Source organism: Zonotrichia leucophrys, chromosome 2, assembly GCF_028769735.1.
Source record: "Zonotrichia leucophrys gambelii isolate GWCS_2022_RI chromosome 2, RI_Zleu_2.0, whole genome shotgun sequence".
Taxonomy (NCBI): Eukaryota; Metazoa; Chordata; class Aves; order Passeriformes; family Passerellidae; genus Zonotrichia; species Zonotrichia leucophrys.
Genome location: NC_088171.1, coordinates 110,344,077 through 110,369,932, shown reverse-complemented (window position 1 = coordinate 110,369,932; position 25,856 = coordinate 110,344,077). Strand labels below are relative to the sequence as shown.

General features: G+C 36.9%; 1 protein-coding gene across 1 annotated transcript in view; it reads right to left on the bottom strand.

Annotated features, from left to right (window-relative positions):
* The window catches only part of ASXL3 (ASXL transcriptional regulator 3), a 128,860-nt gene that overhangs the window by 87,849 nt on the left and 15,155 nt on the right, over positions 1-25,856 (bottom strand). Inside the window, exons 2-3 of the mRNA XM_064706041.1 lie at positions 14,717-14,799; positions 13,972-13,974 (exon numbers count right to left, since the gene is read on the bottom strand). Coding sequence (XP_064562111.1) covers positions 13,972-13,974; positions 14,717-14,799 — 86 coding nt within the window. The remainder of the gene's footprint in view (positions 1-13,971; positions 13,975-14,716; positions 14,800-25,856) is intronic.

Sequence of the window (25,856 nt, the reverse complement as noted above, 5' to 3'; positions counted from 1 at the left end):
TTCCTCCTTCCTTCTCAATTTCTCAACCTTTCGACTCTGAGTTGCACTCAGGGGGTTATACTCAGTCCACAACTGCTCCTCTCTGCCACTGCCTCCTCCTCACAGTTTTTGTCTGCTGCAGCTTGGATGCTCTGTGGGCAACACCTCCTTCAGGAAATAGCCAAATGTCCCAGTCTTGTCTCCTCCACTGGCTGCAGAGCAGGTATCTGCTCTGGGGTGGCCCTCCACAGCCCTCAAGGGATCCTCTGCTCTGGTGCCCAGAGCACCTCCTTCCTTCCTTCTTCTCTGGCCTTGGTTCTACACTTTATTTTTTACCCTTCTCTTCTGCCTGAGTGCTGATTTTGCCTTTTCTTAAATATGATACCCCAGAGGCACCACTATCTCAGCCACGAGGCTGTGTCTGGCCCTACAACCCCACACTGCCAGAGCATTGTCATAACCACCTCTTCGTTCTGTCTTGTCTTCTTCTTCTATTTCCCTTTCCTCTCTCCTTTATCTTTCTACTTTCCCATCTTCTGTCTTTGCCTCCTATATCTTCTCTTCCTTATTCTTCTCCCAGTGTCTTCTCTCTTTCTCTCCTGTCCTCCCCACCTTCATCCTATGACTTCCCGTCCTGATAAAAGAATTGTATTTCTTTTAAAGCAGAAATGTAAAACAATGCTAAACCTTTTTTATGAAGCAAGAACAATTGAAATCCCTAAATTTAATTTTAGTTTTGTCCATTTCTATTCAAAACCAAAGAAAGTGCACCATATCTTATGCCTTCTTATTCACCAAAGTTCAGGAGAATCTCCAGTTTCTTTTTTCCTTCTCTCCAGTTTTCAATCACGACATAACTTCTAAGTGAAGGAGTTCAGAATTTTGAAACCAAGTGTCAAATTCTGGCACAATTATGCAGAAAGCATATGTTTATTTTTAACACCCAAAACATTGCAACCAATCCAAAAAGAGAAAGCTAGGACATAAACAAACAACCTACTTCTACACCTTCAATTCACTTTCAATTGAAAAAAGAATAAATTCTAAAGTCTGTCATATCATGTGAGAGAATAAATTAACAAAAAGAATCATTCCCTCCTTACAGAAGATTTTTCTCATTACTCTTGCACTTGAAGAGTCAATCAGAACTTGAGAATGTTTTACTCCATCACCAAAACAGGCAGAAAAATCAAACTGACACAAAGAATAAGGAAGCTGGGAGTAATCATTAATAAAATTAAATCTGAAGCAAATTATTGTTTTCTAGTAATACTTATTCCTAGAAAAACAGTTGTATAAGCAAGATCATACTTTCACCCTAAACATTAAAATAAATGTAATTACTACAACGTTGCTGACTAATACATGCCAATTATGTGCATAAAATATTTTTGCTAAGAGCCCTTGCCTGTACGAAAAGCCCAAAAATAAACACAGAATAGGCAATCACAGTACACCCTGCACCTTAAAAAATATAGCAATGTATGATTTATTGTATTGTGTCAAATTAAAATATTTGTGTTGATGTGAAATGTTAAATTACGCTTGTAGTACGTAAGGGAGTTTAACTTGGCAAAACAGCATAGTAAAACTTTTTTTCCTTCCCTCAAAGGACCAAGCAGATACTTTTATTTTTGTGCTTTAACTTATTCCAGCTGTTGCAAATTAGTCTATTAGTAGATCTCCTTATTCTTCTTTGACTTTAGACAGCCCCTTAAGTCTGGAACTAGGAAATTTAAGTTTCTATTTAACTTAAAAATAGAAGTCAATCTGATTTCAAAATGTCACATACAATGTTTTCAAATTATAACAAAAGAAACCATCACATATTTTGTGAAAATATAGCATGGATAATAAAAAAAAAACCAAAAAAAACATTTCAGACTAGTCATTTTTGATAACCACATCATTCTACTTGAAAGGAAGCTTGCTGAAGTCCTTATTAAAGTCCCTTTGAATGAAAGAGCTGAGCCACACATGCCAAAGAAACTTAAAATAACATGAATCACAAGAAGAAAATTCAGTTGTAGCCTAAAATTGCTTTCTGTTTTCAATAAAAACAGAATGAGAAGTAGAATATTAAATTAATCAACAGTACCAATCATGTCATTAATTCCTGGATTGTACCTTGGACACAAATAATCCTAGACCAACACTAGTTTATATAGATCATATCATTTGACTGAATGATATTTTGATGCAATATTTTACATTTATATCAGCTACTACTGTAAACAGAGAAAGGTCAATGATTGTACTGGGTTTAGTGATGTTGGCTTTGGACAAAGGGAGAGACAGTAAGGAGTACAAATACACTTTGAAACTGCCAAATTTTCACTGGCCAAGGAAAGATTCCCTGATAGAAAACAAGCATTCTTTAACAAAACAAAGTAACAAAACAAAGGAAAACAACAACTTCCTGCTTGTCATATATTCTTTAAGGCGTCTTCTCAAAAACCTCCTTGCTGTCACTTATGGGTCATAGCTTTTTTTCTTTTGCAATGACTGTAGAGCACACATTACTTTTTACACAATGATTTCATGTTTGATAATGCTTACCCCTAAAGTATTTAGCAGTCTAGAAAACAAAAACTCCAGGTGTATTGGTAAAATAAAAAAAAAGAAAGGAAGGAATAGCAAATATTAGGGGCCCTTTACAAGAGAGAATAGTTGTCTGGATCCCACACTTGTTTTATTTTGTTTGCTAAATAAATACAAAAGCATGCCAGTGAATCTCTGAAGAGTGTATCTCCATGGATTCTGATAGCAAATATTTGTATCTTAAGCAAGCCTACTGAAACATTAACAATGCAGCAGTAGCTATGGACGCTGCAAGATCCTAAATAGGGTGACTCAGCTATGTGCACTTGTTTCTTTCTTGCTGGGAGGTAGTACTTACTGAAAAGAGCTACTAGAACGCATTTTCCTTTCCTCATATTACAAATACAATGAGAACCAAAGGGAATGAGGGAGAAATCAATTTGTCCTCTTTTAGCTATTGAGAGCAAACAGCAAAACAGTTCTTGAGGACCATTCTAGCTCTTTCCCATACTCAGCTCTTGGAATAACTGAGCAAAGGATGTATTTGATTATAATTTTATGATTTCTAATTTATATGCATATAAGGGCATGTGTACATGTACAGTGGTGAATTTGTGTCTGTAGGTGTTACTTACATGCTCAAGCCCATAAACACAATTTCATACATGTAGATTTTTAGGTTTTTTATATATACTCTCCTTTGCGGTGTACATTTTGGTCCCCAGTTCTCTTTTAATATTGTAAATATCTGTCAGCCACACAATGACTGGTTCTAGCATATAGCTATCATAAAACAGACTCAGTAACTAATCCAAAGTTTATTGGATTAGAAATAGAAGACAGCTTTCTAAACTGCTGAAAGAAAAATCATATCTTGAATAAAACATTTTTACTTCACATGACAGTACATAAGAAAACAAAATATGTTCAGGCACTTCTTAAATTCTGCTTTGAAATGACAAGGATGCATGTAATTTAATTTTACAGTAATTAAGACTACCTGTGAGACTCGAATAAAATGGAATTGCTATCAGCTAGTCTTACAAAGAAAGGAAATTCATGTATGTAAAACATTTTCTGGAAAGTTATACCTGATCTTTTTCATTGTCTTCAGACAGTGAAATTCTGAGGCTTTTTGAGGGGCTTGATTCTATAAAAATGTACTAAAAAAAACTAAATTAAATGTGCCAGTGCATAGCCATCAATCTCTAAAAGAGAACTAGTAAATTTCTCAGCTCATGCAATATGAACAGGGAAAAAAAAACACCAAAAAACAACCAACCAAACAAAAAAACCTCTCACACATTTTTCTGTGTTTTTTTCCCTACAGCTTAGAAATGGTTTAATTACAGGTAGACTGAAACATGCACACCCATATCTTTATAGAAACATAAAGACATCCACAGCAAACTGCTCCAGAGAAATGAATTATTACTAGAAAATGATGCTTTCATAGAAAGCCTGACAATGTTTTCTTCTTTCACATTCAAGTAAAACAGATTTAATTCAGTCTGCCAGAAATGGCTATGCTTCTGCTCTGTGAAAAATATGCTAATGATGAAAATAAGGACTTGACAATTTACTGAATACTAAGCGGAAAATCTGTAATGAATTGCCTGTGTTGTAGCGTTCAGTTTAGTCTCCTTTTTTTTCTTTTTCCCTCAGTTGCTATGGAATACTAGAAATAGCATAAAGAAGATTATACTATTTTGTGGGATGTTGTGCATGTCCCTTAAGACAGAATGCTTAGAAATAAAGACAAAAGTCAGCTATGGGATAAATGAAATTCAAAGCAGTAATAAATAAAAGGCTTAAATACTAACTTTTCAATGCAGAAGGGAAATACAGAGAACAAAACAAATGCCAAAAACATTCAAGCCCAACAAGTAAATCTCAATCAGCAACTATCAAGTTGAAACCTAGAGTAATTCATTTTACACCTGCAAGGAAAAGCAGCTTCTTAGGTTACTTGTATGGTGCAACAAAAGCTCATAAATCCATTAAATACAGGCATGTCTTCAAGTTCTCAGCCAGACTTCAATTTTCACTGCAGGTTTTAAGCCCTCAATAGATTAAACTCTTCTCCTAAGCATATTTTACCAGAGTGTACATTCAAACGATGACTCCTTCTAGCTAAAGTGTCTGTATCCTTCTGTGTTTGAAATTTTTATATATATGGCTGCTCCTGACAGGCTTATGTGTTGAATCGCATTTGTCCAAATACTACCTGAAGTAAATCCAGTAGATTAGTCTTGCCTTTTCCAAGCACAAGAGAGCTGAGCAAGGTTACTGGCTACTCAGCAAGACTCTTACATTTTGCCCCTAGCAAGCATCAGTTATATCTATTAGTTACATCAACTGCCCTGATATTAAGCTCTCTTCCTTCTGATTTTTATTTCAAAAGCACTGGTTTATTACCTCTGTACTTTAGTGTTAGTATGTGGCAGATCTTCATTTCAGAACAATGATAAAAGGAAAAACACATTCTGTCAACTTTCAGTCTCCCTAGAATATTTTTAAAAATTTTGTGTCTGGACAACTATTATTGGAAAGCTCTTCTATGTCCTTGCTTCTCTTAAAATGATGCTGGCAAAACAATCTGATTAAGGCAGTAGAATCAGAGAACACATTTAATCTACTTACCTTTCACATAGTCACACAACTGCAGCCAGACTTTGGAAAAAAGGAAAAAAAACAGTCTATAGACTGGAAAACTGCATCTCTTCAGTCATATTTTTTAAAAATTGAGGCTCAATGCACTACACTACTGGAAACATACTACAGACACACAAAACAAAATAACCACTGAACCAAACCAAACTCCCAACCCAAACAAAAACACCAACCCTAAAACTTCCACTGCTGGCAGGATGGATTGAAGATATGGTGAAACTTTGGTGATGTGATTTCAGAGAGTATCTGATTGCTTTGAATGCATTTAGGTCTCTTGGATAGCTTTATTTTTGAACAAGAGACACTATTTTAAATGCAGAATTATTCTTCAAAATACCGAAACATTATAGAAAAAACGTCTGCAGCATACAGTGCAGTTACACTGTCTAGGAAAAATATGGGAAGACAGATAGGACATAATATACTCTTTTGGTAACACCAATTTATAATGTAGAACGTTTCTCTTTTCATCAGCCTTGCTGATGAACTACATTGCTGCTTTTCAGTCTCTTTTCATAGAAGTCTACACTGAGAGACACAACATAGGAAAAGGCCAAAACAACTTAAATTCTTACATTAAACATAAAAATATATTGATAAAGAAATCACTACACTATGAAAATCAACACTGGAATAGCTGACAAATTAACATTATCTAGTCAAAGCTGATGTCCACCTCATACTTCAAAACAAAACAACCTTTAACAGGACGTGATGTCATGACTGCACAAAACTGGTAAATATTTTAAGATGTGCACAGCTATACATTATTTGTTACATTTAAGTTGCTGGATTTCCACTTGTATTAAAAAAATTTAGTATCTTTAACATTAAATAACAGAAGTCTTAATTTCAGAATGTTAGGGTGTGATATGGAGGAAGGACTTTGGTGCACTTAAACATAAAAAATTTTTGCAGTATAGATCTTTAGAACTTGAAATGTTTATCACCTCACAAAACTAACTATCATAATTTTTCCCATTACAGGTAAAAAAATAAACTTTCAAATTTTTCACATATCCTCTGAATTATTATACCTTGAATATTTAACAATCATACAGCTCACTCTCCCTTACCAGGAAAGCATTAACCAAATAAAACAAAAGCTTCATACAGTGCTTTATACACAGATTAGGCTTGTGTGGAAGAAGCGGAAACCAAAATAGCACAAGTAAAATAGTTTAATAGCACCTAGGAGACAAGTGTGCCACACAGACTGGATTTCTGTTTTCCCAATCTTTGCAGAAACGTTTTGTAGAACTGTTAATAGATGGAAAGCAAAAAGGTTTATGGCAGACCTTCAAAAAATATTAAAATAAAAAATAAAGAAGGACTATTTCCTATAATTCATATGATAGAAGAAAAGCTGGTTATCTGTTTTAGCATCCAAATAGAGAGAAATATTGTACCAAATGGAAAACTGAAGTCCTAAACACTAAATGGGCAAAAATGCATGTGGAAAAGTAACAGCAACATGCTAATCTTAAAGGAAAGAGAATTGACTGTTCTAAAATCTCAGTTGACCCAAGAATGCAGGAACAAACTTCAACATGATGACAAATCAAAGGCTAAGTACAAAAGAGGAAATCATATGAACGTTTCTAAACCATCAGTTGAAGGTCCCAGACAAAGTGAAAAAATGGAATTGCTTTATTTTCTCATAATTGGTCCTGGAACCAAACTAAGGCAGAATGCTTGACTGGCCTCAAGTCCAAACATGAAACAAATACTGGGATGTTTACAATGTAATACTTAGGAAAATTTCAGGCACATTGGAAATGTGCCTGAGTAGAATTTCATTCCGTAAAGGAAGGAAAAAGGATGACAGCAGATCAGGGTAACTGGAGACCATGGGGTGGATGACCCCGAATGAGAAAGAAGGATGATTCATCTTGCAGAACCTCATGGGACACGGGATGCATAGGGATGGGAAATAGTAGATACTGCACAGGCAGCATCAATTTAATGGATGGGACATTAGGAGTGGAAGAGGCAAGGACCAGGTTATATTCTTAGCTCACCATTTAGCATTGATAAGTACTACTTTGGTTCTGTCTCCACTCTCTTTTTACATATGCTCAATTAATACTTTTATCAGTAAGAACAGTATCCTCCAATGTATTCTGTGTCATACTCAAAAGGTGCTTACAGCTTAAGCTATGCCATTTGTCATCTGAAACTCAAAATTAAATTCACACTTTAATTATATAGATAGTTTTATAAGAACCACTGACATGCAGACTGATTTTACTGGACTGTTTAATAAAGTCCCTGGACAGAGACTCCGGTGTCCTGTGAAGGAAAGAAGAGCAGTATTAAAACAAACTAAACACTCTGAATAATTACAAAAATACTAAAATATGTGAAAAAAAATAAGGATAATGGTGGCTCAGGCAAAACAAAACAAAAAAAAACTCAAAAAAACCAAACAAACAAAAAAAAAAACATTCCTTCCAGGTAGCTAAATATCTTGTATTGAAATATATAGGTATACAAAATGGAAGATTCAGCACACTAAAAAATTCTTCATCTTTGAAATTCACTAAGTGCAAATATTTGAGGCATTTGAGGTTTTATGTTTTAACATCTGGTCTACATCTCACTCAAAACCAGTTTTCCAAATCAATACAAAGGTGGGAATACTGCTGTCCAGATATAGGCAAGCTTTGAACAGTGGGGTAATCACAATGCAGCAGCATGCAATCAAGAATTCACAATCCTGATCTTAGGCTTGAGTTAATACTTTAGCTGTTCTAGGGCTACATCACTACCAAAACCTGAAAAAATTATTACAGAGGTGACAGAGGTGTGATTATGCAAGTTACAGTTCCAGTGCTGGAATGCAATATAGAAAACCCACTGGTTTTTACCAGGCTAAACTGCACCACACAACAATGCTGGGAATTGTCTAGGCAAGAAGGAGCAAGCCTAAGATTTTCAACGGGCAAATTGCTGCTATCAGAATTGCCTACCAAATTAGGTGGTCTGTTGTTACACTGGAAAGAACAGCATTTCAAAGACATGTCTGAAGTGATTTTATGCAGAAAGACAGGTTGTACTGAAAGTTTGTTTCTTTCACTGCTTTACAGCCAAAAGCCACATCTGTAGATGCATGAAAATCAACCTAATAATGCCAGGCAAAAGAATTTGAATAGCTTTTGCCTTCTCTTTCCATCACGACTTCCTTTCAGTCCAGTGCAGGGAATAACTACCTTCAGACAAAACAATACACTCCCTCAGCTGGAGAGGCTCCCAAATAAATTCTATCAGACAGAAGCCTCCTAACTGTCCATGCTCTTCTGCTGGCAAACACAGCCTTAAGACAAAAACTGAGGTTCTTTCAATTAAATTTTTAGGTGTGTTTGGTAATTTCAGGGCATTTGGTTTTCTTCCTTTTTAAGTGAAAAATAAAAACTGTGACAATAATTATGAATTACATTGACATTTTGGAATGACTTTAAAGAGAAAGAAAGCAAAAAATTCTCTGCCTATATGCACACAATAAAACAAGGAACCTGAAAACGATAAACAATAGAAGACAGTTGCTAGCTCATTTAGCCTATTTACAGAAACAGCAGCATTCAGAAGGGATTTCTTTTTAAGTCAATAGCTCCAAGGATGAAGTATGCAAAGGCTTAAAGAGACACTGTCAAAAAGATCAAAGGATTCACAAGTGACAGTAATATTTTCAGGAGTCCCCTCTAACTTCAAAGCTAAAGACAAACCCTGCATGGATTGTGTTTTATTCCATTGATGACTCCATTCTGCAGTTCAAAGTGAGTTTAATTCTAGATAACCCACTAGTTTCATATTTTTGCACAAAGACTGTAAATCTAGTAAGAGTGTCTTTGAGATTTATTAGGGTCATACTTTGTGCTGCTTTCCTAGGCTCAGAAGACTTAATATGTTATGATATCACTCATGATAAATATTATCAACACTGTGGAGTGCACAAGAAACAGCACTATTGCCAGTGCCAGTGGCAAGCATCTCCTCTTAGTCTTCTGAAAGACTACTGTCACAACAATAAATCAATAGATAGCTTAGTCTTGCAAAGCAAAAGGCAAAATATGCAGAGGAAAAAAGAGAGAAAGAAGAGGAGATACGACTGATGCTCTGATTCCCATAGTTGAAATAAGGATCAACAAAGAAACGTCGAGAGAATGAAGTTTGAGATTCCTATTTCCTATGGAAAATAGAGTGAGACAAAGCAACTTTTAAAAAACTCTTCTATGAATTACCTGAACAGAATAATGTCATGGTCAAGTTAGTTGACCATACAGAAGTCAATTACTCCAGCTGTAAACACATAGCAAACACACTATGGAATTATCCCATTCCAGCATTCACAGTCCTGAGTTTAATGGAGGAGGAAAGCAAATAGCTAGCATAGCTGTGGGCTGAAGTTGTACTCCAAGAAATTAAGCAGCTTGTCCCATTTTGAAAGTTTGCTGGCTTTTAACTTGTACTGAGAATCTTTGGCTTTAATCTTATCCAGACAAGTCCATTTCCCAGCCTCACCCTGCACAGGAGAAAGGGAACTACAGAAAGCCAAGACATAATCTAGGGTTATTAGCATCAAACATTTATCAGAGCTTGGCTGGATATTCTCCCCTAGGACTAAAACAATGTGTATGGCCCAAGTACTGAAAACTGTTCTAGAAAAATTAATAGAAAAACACGGATCAAGGGATATACTAGTTAATTTCCCTAGTTCAAGGCAGGATCAATAAAATCTACCTAACTTCTGACAGACACATTGCTACACTGGGTTGTGGTGAGACCTACCAATCTTTCACATCTCTTCCATGGTTCATGACAGGAATTAATAATTCCTGTTAAAAAAAAAAAAAAACCAACAAAAAACTACTTTGTACTTTCTAATTGGCATCTTCTCTTACTCCAATTTAAAGACCTTATTTCTTGTTCTGTCCATAGCAGACATTCAGGATAACCCCTTCATTCTTTTCCTTTCTTTTGTGCAGCTGAAGGTTTACTATGCCTATATTTAATCCTCTCTTCCTTAATCCAAATAACTAAGTCATACCAGCTTCTGTCTTATTTTTATCTCCCTGATAATTTTAAGTGGCCTTCAAGTGGTCCTATTCCTCACAAAGATGCAGTGCTCCAAAGAAAATGCAACAAACAGATAGCTTACTTCTGCTAGTTCTGCAGGCAATTTCCAGGTAATGACAGAAAAGGACAAAACCAAGAGAAAAGAAAGGGTCAGAAAAGCATCGGGCAAGTTTCTGGGACTGTACTAGCTTGACTTGAACCCATGGGGAAAAAGCAGCTAAAACACTGAGCATTCATGAAAGGATGATTCTTCATTTTTAGGAAAACAAGAGAAAACAAAAAGAAGAAAAAGGGCTTCAGGAAATTAAACTTCAAACTCACCCACACAACATGCACAAAGAAATTTCTGTAAGCACACCAGCAGAAAGGAAACTGACTTGCTCTTTCAAGAAGGGGCTGGCACTGAGCACTTACCGTCCAAGCACAGGAGTTCTAATGCCTAATCAGAAATGTGTATATGATTAGACAGCTGCTAAAACCAACACCAGGAACAAACATGGGAAAATTGATTAGATGACAATTAAATAAATTAGGTATTCTCACATCAGTTAAATGTGCTGAAATTCACCATAGATAATTAAAGCTGAATGGATCAGCCTCAGAATTATCAATAATAATTTTCGAGAATTTGTAGAGAATATCAGTGATTCCAAAAGAATGGAAAACACTCAGTGATTAGCTTTAAAAAAATTTAAAAGACAGGTCCAAAGAAGTAGGGATGCAGAAACAATTTCAATTCCCACAAAATTTGGAATAAAAATCATTTGGAAGTATTTAGCCATAATAAGCAATAATAAGTTGACTAATACATAGGCCTCAAGAACAATTTACTTCAAATCTATCAAAACATTCTTTGTGACATAGCAGCAGATTCTATAGCTAGAGAAGTAGCAGTAGGTACCATGTAGCTCAACTTAGTAAGTTTTGGTTTCCCATGGACTTCCATAAGCAAAAAAAGAAATATAATGCTTCCAAAGAAAACAAGTTCTAATAAGCAGATGCCACTAAAGCTTGGAAAAGCTGTGTGCATGCTGGATGACAGGAGTACATTGTTAAAGCAATTTTACTGAATTTGAGAAACAGTCTGCAGAAAACCTAAACACAATTCAGTAGGGGAAATTTTAGAGCTTAACAAGAACAAGCAACAAAATAAATGCAAGATGGAGAGCAACTAGCAAGGCAGCAGCAAGGGGAAAAGGAGCACTGAGGCGAGAGAGTGGATCATTCTCTGACTACTAGTCTGTGTCACACTAGCAAAATCAGCAAAAGCTCGTATTAGGGTATACAGACAGCAGGTGGTGAGCCCAGAAATTTACAGCAGGATAGGGAAATGCTTTCAGTACAGAAAATACAGAGCATTGTGCTCCTAAGTGTGCTGCTGTCTGTTTTCCTAGTAAAGAGATTTCAGTGTCCAAGTCTGTTGGCCTGACATTGTTCACCATCAGCACAGGCATGAAAGTTAAGTAAATACTTCTCCCTCCCACAGAAGAAAGCCATATATTTTCTACATCCCTGAAAGGTTTGTCTTAAAAGTTTTTACTCCTTCTAGGTAGCAGAAGATCAGCCTGCCTACTGACCATTTTACAACCAACAAGCATAACAGGAAAGATATTAAAGAAACAAAAATGAGTTGTTTCTTCCCCAAGATGTAAAGAACGAGGTAGGTGCATAACCTCTCACAGGGTATATCAGTAGAGCTTTTTGGTTTATTTTCTAACATATATCTGCTTTGTAATTATTTAATCCTTTTGTATTTAATTATATGAGTAATACAAAAATAAATGTGCAACTTGATGCCTTCCTGGCAAAAAAGAGGCTGAATAGTCTGACAGTGTCTTTTTAAAGATTACACATAATGACAATGAGATGGCTGAAAATCATACATTAGTCTTTCAGATTTACTATCACAGTAAAAAGCTTTAGATTAATTAATGCTACAATATATATGAAAAATGACTAAGACAATTAACCTCATTCATCTATAAATGGAAGAGTAGAGAGGAGAGTTTCTTAAGAACTTAATGTAGTAATTGCCAAGGTTCTACTGACAATGATAATCAGTATAAAGGAATAAGTAAAGTGTATTAGAGTAGTAACATATTCCTGGCTCAAGTTCAGACTTGGAAGAATACACAAATCAATACAGAATAAAATATGCTAGTGCCATTCTGCTGCTTATGGCCAGGTGACTGCACACCATAAATTTACATCCTTTGCTCATCTTAGCTGGCTGCAGCAGAGAGACCAGCAAAGACCATCTTTAGCAGCAGCAAAGGCACCAACTGGCAGGAAGGTACTGAAAGAAATTGCAGAGCGGGACGAAGTGGACAGGAGACTCTAAATTCAAGTACTGTGAAAACCAAACATTAGTGACATGCTGAGGCCCAATCAACAAATCTGTGTATGAAGTCAAACTTGTTATTGGCTCCTATAATGAGTTAGGTACCCAGGTAACTCTGAAAGTTTGTACCTAATCAATATTAAAATGAAGCAGAAATGCAAATTTTACATGAAATCAGAAGTTAAATGAAAATTAAAATACTTAGCAATCAATAGAGAATCAACATTTTCTCATTTTACAATTGCAGAATTTAGAATACTTAGGTTAAGGACTTTAGGATTAAAATGTTTCAAGTATAAAGAACATTGAATTTTATCCTTCTGAGTTTTCCAGAACTCACAACCACATACAGTATCCTGCAATCTAGTGTGTTGTCACATATACCTGCATGTACTATGAATAAAAATCAGAACAAATCTGAATTTCTTTCCTATTTCTCTGCAATTTTCAGTTTCTCAGTAACTGAAGAAATGAAAGATTATCTAGTTTGGAACCTCTTTAAAGGAATCCTTCTCTTACTACTCATTCTGCAGCAATTAAAAAGGGCTTTGACTTTTTCTATGTTTAAAATATAAAACATTGCTTTCATTCCTTTCCATAGGTTGTCCACTCAAAATTTTATTCATGCAGTGATCATGAAAACAAGAATTTTTTTCATTACAAAGAAATTATATTAGCAGGTGTTAGAGCCTCTCCCATGCAACTGCTTCATATCACAAGACATAAGAAGAAAGCAATTCATTCACTGCTGTGACAACAGTATCTTAATAGAACAGATTTTCAAAACTGTGATTTCTTGCATTTTTGTTGTTGTTGTATGCAAATCATTGCAGTATACCACGTTTGGACATTCATTTTCTAAAGTTTTCATCTCCTTTCTTCCCTGGAATCATTGCCAAATAAAGCAATTTCTCAACAGGAACTAAAGCACTTTAAATCTGTAAAAGGTGGCAAATTCAATTTCACTTTCCATACCATCTCTTTTGCAATTTTATCAAAATATAGCTATTACGAGCTTGTTATGAGGCTGCCAACAATGAAGTGCATGGTTATGCTGTGCAAACAGTCACACAGATTGTGTTCTGTTCTGTTTCCTAGGAACAACAGTGAATTCAGTAAAAATATATCCCATGGTTACTTCTGGTTCACCTTTATATGGACTTTTAAGTTCTCTTGTTCTGAACCTTAGGTTCCACACTGGAAGAGTATAATTAAAATAGAAGCACGTATCTCCTTGTGATTTGAGACAGCAACAAGTATTAATTTATTGAACTGGAAACATTTACTATAATATTTGAAGAAGAGGCAATTGTATCTTGTAGGACACCTCCACCAGCCAACCAGTTTTTCCTTATTTTCACTTTCTGCCCAAATTTTCACTTGAAGGTCACTAGAGGGCCTAGCAAGTAGACAGTCACCTTTGAGAATAAAAAGCTGCATGTACATCTGAACCAGGCAGCAATGGAAGACAACTCATTGATTTCCACACTCTCTGGATAACAGATCTATCCTCTAAAAGGATAATTATTATCACTTGAATCTACACTCAAAGTATGCTGTTATCAAGCAAGTTGAGTTGCTGTATCACTATTACTATATCCACTCTCTGCAGACACAGGCTGGCTCCCAGCATCCAAACCCCCCTCTCCTTCCATTCCCAGACCTTTATCAGCACAATCTCTGCTACCACAGGCAAGGTCCTAACAGTGATTCAAGTGCCACACCATAAACCCAAGTGTAAAGTGCACCAAGTTTCATCTTGCCCTTTCTCCATGCACACAGTGGCAGAGGTAACCCAGCTGATGAGCTTCAGTCCTTAAGCAAACATGAGATGCAGCACTGGGCTGTCTGAGGAAATTGCACTATCTTTCTAAAGACAGGCCATTGGACTGGAGCTGGCCCAGACTCCTTTGGTAACATAAAAAGTTAAGACAGACACTAACCCTTTTAAAAGCCCTGAACTAACAATCAATACCCATCAACTGTATTTCCCACTTTGACACCGGAAATTAATTAAGCCAGCACTTGAAGTTGTGTAAAGATTATACACCATTCCTAGATCATTTTCACAGAGATAGCAGAAATTCAAAACATATAAACACTGACCTTGTTTCTTTTAACCCTTCTTTCTGAATGACTTCCAGTATTTGTTTTGCAGTCATTGGTGAGTTGGGATACTTTTCCAACGCCTAAAAAGAAATAACAAATGTAAGTGACAAGACACAGCTGTCCTGTGAATCAGAAAGGTTATGTGATCATGCAGTTTTTATGCAGTCATTTGTAAAAGGCAGGGAATGACAGTGTTGAGACTGGAGTCCTCTGTCTGTTGGAAGGACAGATACAACCCAGGAAACTTCAGCAAGAAAAAGATTTACTTGCTGCTTTTGTGCATCATCTGTTACCTCTGCCTGGGAAAACTCTTACCAGGTTACAAATAAATGAGTTGGAACACACAACTGATTTTATGACACAGCAACAGATTTTCTTTCAGGCATGAGGGGAAATACATAAAACACAAGAGTCAAAAGGGAAAAAAAATACCCACTAGCACTTTCTTTGATTTTTCTTACTTTAGAATTCTTTGAGGTCATTTGACTATTCTACACTTAGCTTTGCCATGACCTCAGAAAAAAAATTGGCTAAAACCTTCCATTTGTAGACCAGAAGCTACTGTAAGAATTGACACAGTGGGGTTTCAATTTTAAAATGCCTTTTAATTCTAAAAACAATGAAAAATGAAATAGTCAGAACAGTCACAGCACACAAGATGCTACATGACAGAGTGCAGCATATTTTTCCAGTTCAGCTCAGTTTTCCACTCCTTTGCCTTTTCCAATTCAGCCCAAAGTAATTCAGTCCTCTTTACAGATAGAACCATCTTGTAAGAATTTTTCTGATTTTCCACTTCCTTTTTGTCCCCATCAGTTTTATGCTGTTGAACAAACAGCCACTCTTTTGCTCCTGTAAAATGCCAGACTGATAGCCCTGGAAAACAAAACCCTTCAATCAGCAGTAAAAGGTGTGGCACAGGCCACAGCAATCAAGTTTCCCAGAGCATCTTGCCAATATATCTCAGTCAGAACTTGCTTTTATACCCTCTATAACTATGAAATCAGTTTGGTCTAATTCAAATCATCCTGAGCTTCTCTGTAGTAGTTACTACCAAATAATGGCAATTGTGAAAGCAGCTACTACTGTGTGGATACCTGCATACTTGAACTAGAGACACCACCACATCATATCACACAAGTCAAACTGTGAAGGGTGCTGGCCAGGGCGGTAATTCAGCAGCTCACCTAAAGCCAAAGACTGCCTACTCACTGCAGCTTGACCAGCTCAGCCCTTTTCTGCCATTTTAGTTCTGATTTCCTGCCGGTTCTCTTTCACAGCCAGTTTACCAAATCCTCCAATTCTTTGTTACAGATGAGTTTTTTATCTTTCAGTTCCACAAAGGAAAAGGTATAGATGAAAGTTGCACTAGAAAGGTCAGGGAGCTGAACTGAGCTTATCTCGTGTACATCAGTAGGCGAGATTCAAAAGGGACCCATTAGGAAAGGAAAACCAAAAGGTGATTTGAAAGGAGAAAGAAGAGAAGGTTGGAAAGAGTAAATGTACAGCAATGAGCAAGGACTGAAGAAACTGCACAGAGCTGGGAAAAGGGCCATTGTACACAAGGGAAGAGAAATGATATGATGTATTAGTGACAGAACAACAATGACACATTGGAAAAATGACAATGCGTATAAAGATTAAGACTAGGATGAGAAAAGATTAATGGTGTGAAGAGACAAAAATGGAAACTTTAACCTTCAGAAAGAAGACAAAGTACAAGGTAAAATGAGAATCCACCAAAATAAAGAGAAAAGAGAACCAAACTGGGAACATTCCAAAGGGCAAACTGGAAAGGACAGGAGAGGATACTACACTGTACTGGACACGGCTATGAAGGAAACTGTGTGCACTTGAAAGCGGGGTTACTCACTGTGGAGGATTCCCTGTTTCTCTTCCTGAGTACAGGCCCCTCAGCACACCTGGGCAGCTCCTCCCTGCAATTGAGAAAATTTGGGTAGCCCTGTCCCCTTCTCTACGACATCACATCCTGCTCTATAACGTCAGTAAAAGTGCCAGTATTACCATGAGAGTTCGACGATAATGGGAAAGAAACAATAAAGCTAAGCAAACATCAGAAGTCACCCTGTCCTGGACAGTGGGAGAAGGGAGAGCAGTTTGTGCTGAGGAAGCTGCACTGAACTGGTTGTGGAAACAATGGCCAGACATACGGATAGGGAAGATCATCTTCACCAAGCAAGAATGAAACCAACAAGTAGGATGCGTAACACCACTACAGAAAGTTTAATGAAACCCACAGGGCAGATTTCAAATACCACAGTATGAAGTGAACACATTCAGGATATAATGACAAACTGAAATGCAGACTGTTAGGCAGGCTGAAAGTGCTGGAGTAAATAATTGCCCATTGTGTGGATTTGCTCTACACTGGACACGCAGTGTGGGCTGCAGTTCATATACTCCACAAATTTAGTTCTGTTCATCTAACCCTTTAAAGCCTGTTTAAAGAACTGTCCATACCCTAAATGAAAAGCATAAATTCTCCGATTTAAACACTGCTTAAGTTGAAAATCCTGTTATTGTATGCATAATTAGTTTTCTTTATGATAACAAAGATTAAGTAACAGAGAACCTTAGTAAGGATGGGTTTTTTCTGACCCTCCCGCCATGCTGCACATCCTCATCCTTGCTCCTTCCCTCCCCCAAGTTTTAGCCTAATCATTTATTGCAATAAGAAAATAAAAATAATTGCTTGTAAAAACCTTTACATTATAATATAATTTTCTTCTCTCAGTTATGGAAAACAGCATGAGAATATTATTTAAGATTCTGTGAGCTAATGAATACATTGAACTGTTAATTACACTAGTATCTCTTGCCTCTGTATCTCACCATTTACACTGCCAAAAGCCTTCAATTCCTTTTGCATTTCTAAGACTTTTAAAAATAATATTAGAAATTCAAACTGAATAACTAAGTGTGCCTTAAGGCAAACAACATACTAAAACGCAGAAGGAATAGTTAAGTCATAGGCTTCTTGGTCAGACATAGCAATGCACACCAGCGGAGGAAGCCATAATTTGTTTTAAATATCTTTCTTCTTCCTCCCACTCCATCCACCAACACTCGTATCATATATGGGCAGTGACTAATAATGCTGAAATTAAAGCATGCCAAAGTACTGTCGTGAAGAACATGACTGTTTCAATGCATTTTGTAAAGAGGGACAATGGCAGAAGAATGGTTTACACTGACGGCAATAACTATCACAGGGGATCAGATATGCTCTATTTATTCCTGCCATTCAACCATAGCCTTAAAAGGGGACAGACGGTAAATAACTGGGACAAATAATGTGATACCCATCAGGACAGTCGGAAAGAGAACAGAAGTAGTCACTGCACAAAACACATTTTCAGTGTTCACTCAAACCCTGGTTAACAGCTCAAGGAGAAGTAGAGTCAGATCACACCAAGCATATTGGAAATCAAATCCCCCAACAAAGGGTAGCAGCCTGACAAATTGTGGTATTTGTGTCACCTACAGGTATCAACTCAAAACTTCCAAGATATTAAATAATCACACAGATGCCACAAACACATGTATTCCCAGTTTCATTGGAAAAGTCATGTCACTTATTTGGAACAAGAAGAAATACAAATTCCTTTTCTCACCACGACATCTATCATCGTCTGTGTGTTGACAACTACCTGAAAAAAATCAGTTGCCACACCAGGGAAAAACACATTCCAGTGAACTGTAAGCAGGAAGACTCCATTGCAGAGTCAAGACTTGCAGCTTTGCATAAGAGAGAAATCCTGAATGTTCAGCTTGCCTACAAAATCAGAAGAAGACTTCCCTGTAACTGATGGCATTATTAGTTTAATTTTTATGTACAGATGCTTGTGACTAGCTGAATCAGATTTGCTCAACCATTTGCATGTTAGATACTGAAGAGAACACAGCAGAGGGACGAAGTGAAGAAAGTCAAACCAGAGAGTTGGCCCTTTTGCCATCCATAAACATTCCTGCAGAAAGCGGGAAGCTTTGCCTGCAGCTATCAGTTATCACACTGACAGAAAATAATTCTTCTAAACAAGAACCAAGTGTGTTTTGATACTGCATTGTGGTCCAAAAGCAGCGGGCAGATCAGCCTAGCGGGCTTGACACTGCTGATTGTGCGACTAAACAGTCTGAAACCAGCCAGAGCTCCTTCCACTTCTGGATTCTGCTGGCAGGCATCTGAAGGTCAGGTAGCTGACAAAAAGCAGGATCATTTTATTGTAATAGGCTGAGCCACTAGTCAGAAACTGAAGTAATTCTCCTTAGAACATTATTTTTAAAAACTCGCAAGGAGGAGGAAAAGGAACAGTACAGTTATTCCCAGTGCTCTTACTCATCAGCTAAAAGACAAGTCAGGCTGAACTACACAATGGACAATCTTTACTGCCCAAAGACAGCAGGGTGAATAAAAGAACAAAAAAAAAAAAAACAACCAAACAAACAAGTAAACAAAACCACCAAACAAAACCCCCCAAAACTTTCTTTCTCCTAAGCAGAAAATATAAATGATTTTCTAGCCACCCATTACTAAATTAATGAATTGAAAGATGGAGTATCAAGCAGGGTACAAGAAATAACAGCATCCTGGAAAAAATCCAGCATTGTCTTCTACAGCTGCTTATGTGAGGTTAATAGGAGGACTGACTTCTATTGTGGGAAATGCCCCACTAAAATCTTTTGTGTTCATTTTTGATTAACAGCTTCAGTCACTGGGGAATTATCAGCAGCTTGGTAAAAGTTCAAAGCCCTTTGTGTGAAGAAAGATGGGTAAACGGTTTGGAGAGTAGGGGAGGATACAGAGGGGGTGAAGAAAGATGTGCACAGAGATGGGTAAGAGGTGAAAACAGCAAGGATGGAACAACATGCATGAAAAAGGGGGATGTTTATAAGGGTAGGTGCATGATGACCTATTATAACACAAGTTCTCAAACAGGTATTCACAGAACTCTTGCTGATAGTGATCAAAAAAACGGTAAAGAGTGGTTTCCCGGTACTAAAATATTAAAAGAACTTGAAACAGGAATAATAATTCTCCTGGTAGGACTTTTGTCTTTGAGCAGTTGAAATTAGAATAAGGAAATTATAAGATCTAAGCAGAAGAAGGTGCATTTCGTAAGACATCACTCTCAGTATGCTCCACGCTATGAATTTGTCTTTATAATCCACTTGACACTACAGATAAGCAAGAAAAGAAACATCAAGCAAGAATAGGAATAAAGATGTCCCATCAATAACAAAGGAATACATAAAAAAATACTATTACATGAAAAAATACCAAAACATAACATAACATAACAAAAAATAAAATATGAAAACACAAAATACCAAAAAATACCACAACATAAAAAAATACCAAAACATAATAAGTTTGAACATCAGCTTTGTCCATACTTGCTAGTCCACACTTTTTTTAGGTTCGGGGGTAATGCTACTGACCAACAGAACTCAATAAGTTTAAAGCACACTCATAAAGTAATTTTCCCCAGCTCTATTTTGGTGAAAAGCATTTTGCTGCTCCTTCAGTGTGAACTATAGGGAACAACTGGGCAGGTGTTTCCTGCAAGAGAATTTCTACTACAGACTTTGCAAGTAGGTCTGAAACCATCTAGCTCTGCTAACCTGCCAAATTCATGAGATATTATCATCATCTGCTAAAATACTGAATGAAAGAAAAGAGCAAGAAGGAAGTTGAATAATGTCTTTGTTCATGCCATTGCTTTAACTGGAACATTTGAGGCTTGTTCCAAGATGTCTGAAACTTTTATTGTTCTTTCCAAAATTTATTTACAATGTCATATTTCAAATGGATATAAAGGCAGCTTTAGAAATTCCAGATAAACTGTACTCTTGACATTTTGAATTCAAAAGAAATTGTATTACAATTCAGTTAAAATTAACATACAGTTGGGCTATTCCTTTAAAAGGCACAAGCTCTAACAGCAGTGCCATCCTGCTATTGCTAGCTGATCTCATACATCACTACAGAAAATGTAGGGTAAAGCGTTTAGCTCTGAACAATTGACTTATTATAATAACTTATTGAGCTGGTCTAACACACTAAAAAAAATGGAAACCTTTATATTTCTGTCTTTACTAACACAATCAGCCTGTCCAAGCAACCAGAAACTTTCACTTACAGGCTCTGTCAGGACAGATCCATAAACACCTCTGTGACTAGCAGGATGAACCTAGGGAGCACACAGAATCCTATTTTTAAGATCAGGATCAAAGATATCCCAGTGAGCACAGTGTCAAACTTGCTATCCCAGTATGGGCTCCACTGTTAGCAGCAGGATTACTAACAAATTATTTCAGTTCAAGCAATGGAGCATCCAGATTCCCAGAATGACTGCTCAGTTCTGACAGTGCCACGTTCAATGCCAGTTCTGCTTAGCCATGCAAGCCATTCCTCTCCTTGCTTCCTATTCCAATACTCCATTGCCTCTCACTGTGCCCAGCCTTTCCCTACTCTCAAACTGATGCTCTCATCTTCTGAGATGTTGCAATAACCCCAACTTGTGTATCTCCCACCTGCCCACACCCCTACCCAAATACTTTTCTTCCCTAATCCTTACCACAGTACGAGCCTACAGGACATTCCTACGCCCTCTATCCCCTCAAACACGAGTGTATTCATAGAGATGCAGCTCATGCCATGGGTTCCCCCAAACCTGCACACAGGCACACAAGTGCTGCATAGGTACTCAGCACTGGCACCTTGCTGGCAGCAACTGCAGCTCTCATGTGCTGACAGGACAAATTGTGATGTACACCTCCTCTGGCTTGTGGACCACATTCTCCTGCCTACTTAGTGTACAGCAGAAGTTTCAACAGCACTGACCCAGCTGGAAAACTTGAATTAAAACTTTTAAAACTACAAATTATTATTTCAGAGAAGAGACAAGGAGCAAAAAAAAGCTCTGCCATCCAAAAGTGTTACTGAAATCTGTACTCATTCAGTGATCACATAGGCCATTTTCCTGAAATACCTCTAATTGTGGCAGGGATAAAAATCCTCCTTTGGCACCTACTTGGCACAAAAAAATGGATAGCTGAATGGATACAGGCCCTGTCAGCTTGCTTTACACTACAGATAAGAAAGAACTCCTATCAGTGTGAATACATTCATCACTACTAAAGGAACAAAAAAAACCTTTAAAACTAAGAAACACCAAACCTTAAACTTTGTTTCCATATATGCTGTTTTCTCTATTGGAAGATGATACAGATTTTTATTTTTCTGAGGCACTGAAAGGTTTGCTGTATAACTTATGTTTCGGCATAGCAGGATAAAAAAATAATTACAAAGAGCAAAACTTTACAGAAAAATCAACAGAGAGAATGAATATATCTTTGTTTCAGAAGCTTTCATCGCTTTATTTTCCTCAGGCAAGCATAATCTGTAAGGGTTACTTTTAATGTGAGAAATAAAATTCCTACTGGCTACTCCATGAATGTACCAAATTTAACAGCAAGTGACAGTTGTGCTGATTTTCTTGCCATTGGTTTACTATCAGAGCTTATCTTGTTAGACAGTGTCCTAAAGACACAGATCTAAGTTCTCTAGAAGGCGAAAAAGAAAACAGGAGAAAACAGAAGAGAAAACATAACACAAAATATTTTAAACTATGAATTCTACATAAATATTCTTACATATTAGTTTTGACAATTTTAAGTATTTCATCCTTGTAAAATTGCTCACTAAAAGCAGTTTAATGCTGCAACTGACATTGATTCCATTGATGCAGCATGAATATATTTATGTTTATAGAATGTCTAATGACAGGAAACACAAAACCATAAAAATTATACTTCCATTTTAATTGTGTGGGATAGATGGCAAGAAACTAGCTCAGGAAATTTACAGCATATTTTGCTGTTTTGGTGAACAACCAGGATAAGTCACACTGGTCCTCCTAACCTCAGAAGGGAAGTCCATAAATTTCACAACTCATGTGTCTGGACTGTTCCTCACTTCACAGGATGATACACCCTTCAAAATAACAAGTAAATGGACATGCAGAACATAACTTTTTAGTATTTGTATCCCAGAAAGAAAGACTACAATGCATGGAAAACACAGAATTAAATTTCTGAGAGATGTGCAGCAAGTGATAAAGCTGAAAAAAACAGAAGTCCCTTGCAATCACAGACACAACAGAAATCTACTTACAGTTCTTTAAGTTCCCTGAGTACACCTGTTCAAGTACTGAGGGAAAATGCAAAACCAAAACTTCCACAAAATGAAAAATTTTGATCGAAAACCAATGGCTTGATTTTGACGGAGAAGTGTTGTTCATTTTAAACAAGAGAGTATTCCTTCTTGTCCAAACAGACAATAGCAATGAGCAGTGTTAAGAGTCCTTGCATGTTATGCACCTTTTTTTCCTTACAAAGTCTGCACAATTACTTCACATCAGGTTTCATTAGTCTAAATCATGACATCATTATGTACAGACTACAGTTCACTGGCACCATCCAGATCTACTGCTTAAATTGCTCTGAGAATAGCTATGATAAGTCATGTTTTTGAACTAAAGAAATACAGCCTTCTCAAAGAATGTATAAAGAGAGAATTCTTTTGTTAGCTGTCAGTGAGATTTTGCTATCTCTGTTAAATATATAATGGTTAGTGTCATAATGAAGATCAGCCATCATGTTATGGCATTTATCTTCATGAGTGAAGAGAGGAAGGGCTACTGCGATTTATTCCATCTCTCCTCATGAGACGATTAATGTCATAAGAGATTAGTCTTCAGTACTGACTTGTACACAGAATATAACACAGGGCTGGAGTGGGATGCTTAGCAGTTTTAATTGCCACAAGTTTGGAAGCCTACATTACTTACATATGGCATGGTTGACAATTAGTCATCTAAGATTTTCAAAAATAGGAGAATATTTTGCAGCTCAGTAACTCATATCCACTTTGTGTCGCTTATTTGTTCAGTCCTTCTCAGCAGTGTTTCCACATGGTCCCTTCCCCCAACTCATCACCTAAGTCCACCCACACTTGTCCTCTTAAACACATCATTTATTGTAAAATTGAAGTCCATATTGCTGGTTTATATTGATTTTTGGTAGCATCTGTTTAAAGGTTTAAAAAATTCACTATTTAACACTATTACCAAGAAACATTTGTCACAACACAGGCAGATTAGTGAGAGTATATAATGGCTCTGCATCTAGATTTGTATAAGATATATAAACAGTTTTTTTCAAAATTTGAGAAGTTATGTGCTTACCTCTTCCCAGCGACCTTGTAAAAGAATCTGACCATCCTAAACTGAAGGCAATAATTTTTTTTAAAGCTTATCACTTTGGAGAAATGCATACAGAATGTTTTGTTTACATGCTGCTTGCTTCTTCTTATGGAAGAAAATACTTCAAATAATACTGTAGTGAAAAAAAAAACCAACCAAACCAAAAAACCACCAACACGATAAGCAAAAGTTCTGTTAAAAAGGGAAGAATTACTTTTCCCCCAAACCCAAACATGAACATCCTGCATTTTCTTAAATCTCCTTTTCTGAACACTGCTTAATCAAAAAACCCCTTGATACAAAACGGTTTTTTGTTAAAAACAGCAATTCCTTACCATTGGTGTACATCAAACAGAACACATTATTAAAAAGCTCTCATGATAAAGTGTTATCTTTATCTAGGCTTCTCAAATATTGACTTAAACATTTTTATCAGGCTGTTAATCACATCCACATTCAACGTGAACAGCAACTGAGACCAGTCTTGACAGTCACGTAACAGGGCAACATTATGGCAGGGAAAAAGTATTGTGAAAGCTAAGGACATTTCTTATTGATGGTAAGTGTATAGGAGAGAAAAATCAATGGGTCCTCATCAGTACAACTGTCTACCAGCTGGATGCTGATTTTCCTTAGAGATTAAAACCAATAGGAGCAATCACTTGGCACAGGTGAACAAATTCAATAGGACCTCCAGCCTATAAAGGAGAAAAGTGAACAGTGAATTCAAGGCTGGAGTTCATGAAGAGACAAAATGGTGATTGTTAAACCAACAGTTTGCAATCAGATCTCGAAACAAAATACAGAACATGTCTTCCCCCACGGGGGTACAACCTCAAACTGTTCAGTATAATCTGTAATTGTTGTGAAGGTTCCAAACTCCTGACTCTGCCTAAAGGAATTATTTCAAGCTGCAAGACAGGCTGACCCCTCCAAGTCAAGCAGGACTGGACTGACCAGGTTATAGTGTGAAATGGCCATCAAGCACACATCAAGCCCACACACATGAAGCAACTACCATCATCAAACACCAGAATCACAGCAAAGTCATTGGCCAACAGAGGGGAATCATAGAGGATGTTTCTAGGGAATATAAATGCAGAGATGTCTCATAAAGCTGGGCTTCCAGTTCAAGACAAACTTCTACTTTTAGAGGTTCCTACCTTACAGGATGGTAACTGTAACCCAAGAAAAGCAAAGAAACAGAGGGTAAACCATGCTGTTATACAGTATATTCTGTCATGGGTTCTTTGCTTTTTCTATGAAAAACAACATAGATACACATGAAGATCTGAGTATTCTCAAAGTCACATCTCCTCAGCAAATGTAAGATTAAAAACTGCCAGTTCTAGGAAATGCTACTGGCAAATAAATTCAACATCTATGGGGTTTGGGCATATAATTTTGTATTTAATGTTTTAGAAGTTTAAAATAATAAATTTTACATCTATGGAAGAATAATCCATTTTAGATGTAGGGAAAAATCACAGTGCCTCAGTTTGGGTTTCTGGTGTAATTACTGACTTCACACTCTACCTTTGAAACAATCAGAATCACAGAATCACTAAGGTTGGAAAAGACCTCCAAGATTCTCAAGTACAACTTTTGACCAAACACCACCTCGTCAAGTAGACCACAGCACTGAGTGCCATGCCCAGGAATTTTCTGAACACTTCAGGGATAGTGAGTCCACCAATTTCCTGGGCAGTCCATTCCAATGCTTAAATATGTTTCAGCAAAAAATTTCTTCCCATTGAACACCTGAACCTCCCCTGGTGCAGCACAAGGCCATTTCCTCTTGTCCTGCTGCTGGTTTCCTGGGAGACCATCTCCCACCTGGCTACACCCTC